Source organism: Oryzias melastigma, linkage group LG12 (assembly GCF_002922805.2).
Source record: "Oryzias melastigma strain HK-1 linkage group LG12, ASM292280v2, whole genome shotgun sequence".
Classification (NCBI taxonomy): Eukaryota; Metazoa; Chordata; class Actinopteri; order Beloniformes; family Adrianichthyidae; genus Oryzias; species Oryzias melastigma.
In genome coordinates this window covers 1,415,936-1,421,238 of record NC_050523.1, presented here as the reverse complement: position 1 = coordinate 1,421,238, position 5,303 = coordinate 1,415,936, and the positions used below count along the sequence as shown (strand labels likewise).

General features: G+C 45.5%; 1 protein-coding gene across 2 annotated transcripts in view; it reads right to left on the bottom strand.

Annotated features, from left to right (window-relative positions):
* Positions 1 to 707: 707 nt before the first annotated feature.
* sec14l7 (SEC14-like lipid binding 7) overlaps positions 708 to 5,303 on the bottom strand; it is a 15,885-nt gene continuing 11,289 nt past the window's right edge. For both annotated transcript variants that reach the window (XM_024299763.2, XM_036214522.1), the window contains 9 exons: positions 5,130 to 5,192; positions 4,862 to 5,050; positions 4,654 to 4,749; positions 4,525 to 4,585; positions 4,371 to 4,454; positions 3,166 to 3,272; positions 2,959 to 3,098; positions 2,574 to 2,743; positions 708 to 2,199 (listed from right to left, as the gene is read on the bottom strand). In XM_024299763.2, coding sequence (XP_024155531.1) covers positions 2,075 to 2,199; positions 2,574 to 2,743; positions 2,959 to 3,098; positions 3,166 to 3,272; positions 4,371 to 4,454; positions 4,525 to 4,585; positions 4,654 to 4,749; positions 4,862 to 5,050; positions 5,130 to 5,192 — 1,035 coding nt within the window. In that variant the 3' untranslated portion in view covers positions 708 to 2,074. The remainder of the gene's footprint in view (positions 2,200 to 2,573; positions 2,744 to 2,958; positions 3,099 to 3,165; positions 3,273 to 4,370; positions 4,455 to 4,524; positions 4,586 to 4,653; positions 4,750 to 4,861; positions 5,051 to 5,129; positions 5,193 to 5,303) is intronic.

Sequence of the window (5,303 nt, the reverse complement as noted above, 5' to 3'; positions counted from 1 at the left end):
GTTCCAAACCGGAAGTACCCGCTTCCATTGAGAAACTCAGATATTTCCCAGTCATTTTATTTGTGAGAATAATCATTCTTGCTCTGATGCATTCTATTTAGCATCTTCTTTCCATTTTTTTAAATATCTTTCTTAATTACAAGTTACAAACCGACCAATCAGAGGCCTCAGTAAACGATCATGTTGAAGACTTCTTCCTGTCATTCCATCTTTGACCACATGAGGCGCCAGACAGTTAGCTGAGGAGCAGCAGCTCCATCTGGGTTCAAGCCAGCGAGCTCCGCCTCCAAGGTGCAACACTTCACCCTTCAGGACAGCTGAAGGAGAAAAGTGGGTGGAGCCAGGTCAGTTCACCAAGGAGCCACTAGGGGGTTTAAAATAAAAAATGTAGAAAGGTCCAATTTTATCCTAAACAATTCAGTTATTTTCTTCCTTCGCGGTCATAAATAAACCTCTTTCCAGGAATCCTTGAACTCCGGGTTTAGTTTGAAATTTAAACTTAAAAGGGGCGGAGTCTTTTTCTATCAAGATAAATTTAACACATGAAACTGTTGGATAAAAAAAATTTTGAACTCCACAAAAGTGAATTATTTCATCTTCTCTCGACATTTATTCTTAGAAAAATGTTTTTTTCTCTAATTTTTGTTCTAAAATCTGTCAAAGAAAATTCTGAGGGAACTTCAGCGACAACAAAAAACAAACGACAATCAAAGTTTCTGCTTTATTACAGCAATTATAACAAACTAAATGTAACCAGAAGATTTTTACCAAAGAATTACTTCATGAGAGGAAACATTCAAGAACAGCAGGAACATCTTTGACAAGAACATCAGACTCATGAAGAAAAACCAGGAGAACCAAACAGAACTTCAAAAGATGAAAAAAAAAAAAAACTTTTGGCACATTTCGTGGCAGTTTCAGATTCTTAGAGAGAACGGTTTTCCATAAACACTCCGTCAGGGTCAGAGGAACCCGAGAACATTTACAGATGTTCTGGAACATCACAAACACTGAACAAACACGAGAAAAATAAAAAAAAATAAAAACACAAAGAAAAGACGACAACTTGAGATATTTACCACAAACACACATTTGGTGAGGAGCTTTGAACAGGTGAGTGTCTGGAAAACGGAAACAAAAGTTCTGCAGGAATCAGCAGAGAATCAGTGAGTTTTATTTTGAAGAGACACATTTTTCTGGGCGGAGTTAAAGAAACTGCAGTTTATTACAGTCAGAAAAGTCAAAGTTCATCTGTTTGCTAATACTGTTGGTAAAATCGAAACACAAACCTTCATCAGAACTTACAAAAATAAACAGATCTGTTTAAATTATCACTTATTTACGTCATAAGATTAAAAGATAAAAGCGTTTCTCCTCCATCAGGAAGTGAACGGAGGCGGAGGTTCGCTTTCAGGAACGTGTCATGTTGATGGTTCAGGCGGTGACTGAACTCCTCGCCGTCAGAGACGATCATCAACTTTTAGACTCAAAACTACAAATTAGTTGAGAATCTTTCAACTGTTTAGGTAAGAAGCGGACTGACTCCGCCCCCCTGGTGTTTCAAAACAGGAAGTGGCTCCAAGAACCAAAATCCCATAGACTTCTATAGATAAAGTTATTACTGTCATTCTATCGGTCAGAATAACCATCCTGGCTCTGATACATTTTTAACATCTTTTTGATAATCTTCTATGTTTCCTTTTTTTCTGTAGTTCCAGTTACTGAAGTGATAAACTGACCAATCACCAGGTGTCCCTGTTCTGAGAATTTCTGTGTGAACTCTCTGAAATCTTCACTAGAAAAATTATGAGAAAAATTCAAAAACTTCATGAAACTTCAATGAAACATCACAAATTTGTATCTGTTGCCATTTGTTAAATACTTTCTTTGTTACGTTTCTTCTACGATTTGTTGTGTTAACATCTTGAAGTGCTCTTGTTGTAAAGTCTGTGCGAGCTAAAGGGCTAACAATATTAGCTCCCATAACAAAGTTTGTCCATGACGTGATTGATGAGGTAAACTAGTCATTGTTCTAACTTTCATAATTATTATTGATCCAAGAGGCTGAACATCGTCACTGCAGCAGAACGTCTCCTCGGGGGGGTGGGCTCTGTTCATCTGGGGGAGGAACCACCTCCACGCTGTAGCTCACCTTCTTAGAGTGGAGGACGCTGTAGCTGTTGTCAAAACACAACACGTCTGCGAGAGGAGAGGAAGGAGAGGGTTAGCTTTAAAAGCAGAGTTAGCATTAAAGACAGTTAGCATTAAAGACAGTTAGCATTAAAGACAGAGTTAGCATTAAAGACAGTTAGCATTAAAGACAGTTAGCATTAAAGACAGAGTTAGCATTAAAGACAGAGTTAGCATTAAAGACAGTTAGCATTAAAGACAGTTAGCATTAAAGACAGAGTTAGCATGCTTTATTAGAAACATTGACCTAGAAATGGTAAAGTTTGATAGATTTTGTCTAAAAGTTGCATCATCGTATGTCATTCAGTAATCGTCATTTTTCAAGATCCAGATCAGTTTCTGGCGGGATCTCCATCCGGACGGCGATGCGTTCAGGGACTTACACAGTCCGGGCTCCGAGCAGATGAGGCAGCTGCTTTCAGGGACCATGTGAGCGTTGTAGCGTTGGCTGGGCAGAACCTGCTGCATCTCAGAGAGCTTCTGGCGCTCGCCCTCGGTGGTGCGCCTGTAGACGCCGAACCCGATGTCCGCTCCCTCGCTGGCAAACTGCCACCTACGACGGAACCGAGTCTGAGCAAAACCAGGAAGAATTTCTGCTCGAAAGACGGAAATGTTCAGCTGATGGAGAAGGTTGATATTTTTAGAGGAACATGGAGGACAGAGCAGCAGAAACAGCTTCTAGAGTCTGAGGAGAGACAGAAGGTTCTGGTTTTCAACAGTCTGAGAGCAGAAACAGGACTCGGGCCTGGATCAGAACCACAGTCGGACCTCAGCAGGCTGCTGGTGGCTGGGATGTGGAAGTCCAGCTGCAGGCTGGAGCCCCGGCTGATGGTCACGCTGCAGTCGTACTGGATCTTCAGAGAGTCCAGGACGTAGTAAGACTTTGGAACGGTTCCTCCGTAGTTGATCTGTGAACAAACGGCAGTCTGAGCGGGTCTCCAGCTCTGAGCGGGTCCGTCGGTCTCTGGTTCTCACCATGGTTCTGCAGCGGGGGTCTCCGTCGGGGTCGGTCCGGGTTCCTCCGTACACCACGGGAAGCTGGTCCGGGGCGATGTGTTTACGCAGATCCTCCTGCCAATCACCTGAGAGCAAAGCGAGTTCCAGGTCAGAAACGACTCGAGTTTTCTGAAGTCATGAATCAACTCAGAACTCTTCAGCCGCAGTAACGCGTCCTGAAGCTGCTTCACATTCATGCTTTCACACCGGAACAGTCGAAGACAGAGTTAGCATGAAGGACAGAGTTAGCATGAAGGACAGAGCTAGCATGAAGGACAGAGTTAGGATGATGGACAGAGTTAGCATGAAGGACAGAGTTAGCATGATGGACAGAGTTAGCATTAAGGACAGAGTTAGCATGATGGACAGAGTTAGCATGAAGGACAGAGTTAGCATGATGGACAGAGTTAGCATGAAGGACAGAGTTAGCATGATGGACAGAGTTAGCATGAAGGACAGAGTTAGCATGATGGACAGAGTTAGCATGAAAGACAGAGTTAGCATGAAGGACAGAGTTAGCATGGAGGACAGAGTTAGCGTGAAAGAAAGAGTTAGCATGAAGGACAGAGTTAGCATGATGGACAGAGTTAGCATGAAGGACAGAGTTAGCATGATGGACAGAGTTAGCATGGAGGACAGAGTTAGCATGAAGGACAGAGTTAGCATGAAAGACAGAGTTAGCATGATGGACAGAGTTAGCATGAAGGACAGAGTTAGCATGAAGGACAGAGTTAGCATGGAGGACAGAGTTAGTATGGAGCTCTTTAGTGGGTCTGTTGTCGTTAAGCCGTTGTCCCGCTAGTGACACAGTCCAAGCTATCATTAGCGCAGCAAAAAAACAGCCAGATTCCAGCTCAGACCAGGAAAACGAAGACGTTCATGGATCTAATCGTCTGTACGGAGGTTGGAGTGGACCTTTTCCCTCCCATGACAGTAGATTAATCTGAGCTTTTTCAAACATCCAGTTTTCATCTGATGCTGATCCGACGTTATTTGAATAAAGAATATCTCAGAAACAGAGTTTTATCTTCAATTGTTTTGCATCTGTTCTATCATGAGAAACATGCTACAAGATGACGTTAAACACAGATCTCCTTGGAGTGAGTCTTTAAAGAGTCCGACTGCTCCTTTTCTAACACGCCATCAGACCAAATCCATCCAACGCGGCGCCGACATGACCTTACTTCCCAGGATGACGATCTTCCGGCGAGTTTCTTCACACATGAAGTGCTTGATGAGGTTGTAGGCCACCGGGAAGAGTTTAGGAGCTGCAGAGACACGCGGACGTCAGCAGAACCCGAACCGGACTCTGGAACGGCGGCGGATCTGCAGCCTCACCTTTGATGATGAAGACCTTCTTCAGACCTTCAGGGTAGTTCTCCTCAAACATGGTGAGGATCTGCGGGACAGGAGAGCGTCAGCTGCCGGAGCGGACCGGTTCTGACCCGCGCAGACCGCGACACCAACCTCTCCGTACGTCTCGATGGCAGGTTTCCAGATGTGCTTCAGCCCGAGGCCTTCGCAGTCGTAGATCAGCGTGATGGCCTCCACGTTCTTCCCCAGCTGACCCCCAGACGTGAGCGGAGCGACCGGAGGAGACCCAACCGACCGGGAGAAAGCAGGGAGGTGAGACAGGAGTCTGAGGACAACTCCCGGAGGAGGAACAGAGGAAGACCTTCTCAGACTGCCGGCGACACTCCTGCTGCAGCATCTCAGCGTGCTGGATCTTGGTCTTCTGGTAGTCCTGCTTGCTGGCCGACATCAGCAGACCTTTGGGGTCAAGAGGACCGATCACGTCGAACCAGACCGGACTGCCCTCGCGGTCGTAGCCGGACATGCCTCCGGAAACGTATTTCTGAATGACCTGAAGCAGAGACGGCGATCACACAAAACTCTTTCACAATAAAAGCCTCCGTACCTGCTGTGAGAATGAAGCTTCTTACCTCAGGAGGCTTCCACTCAGACACGATGGTGTCCAGCCGCATCTGCCTCCTGAACTCCACGTGCTGCAGAGAGGAAGAGGAGGGAGAGGAGGGAGGGGAGGGAGAGGAGGAAGAGGAGGAAGAGGAGGAAGAGGAGGAAGAGGAGGGAGAGGAGGAGGAGGAGGGAGAGGGAGA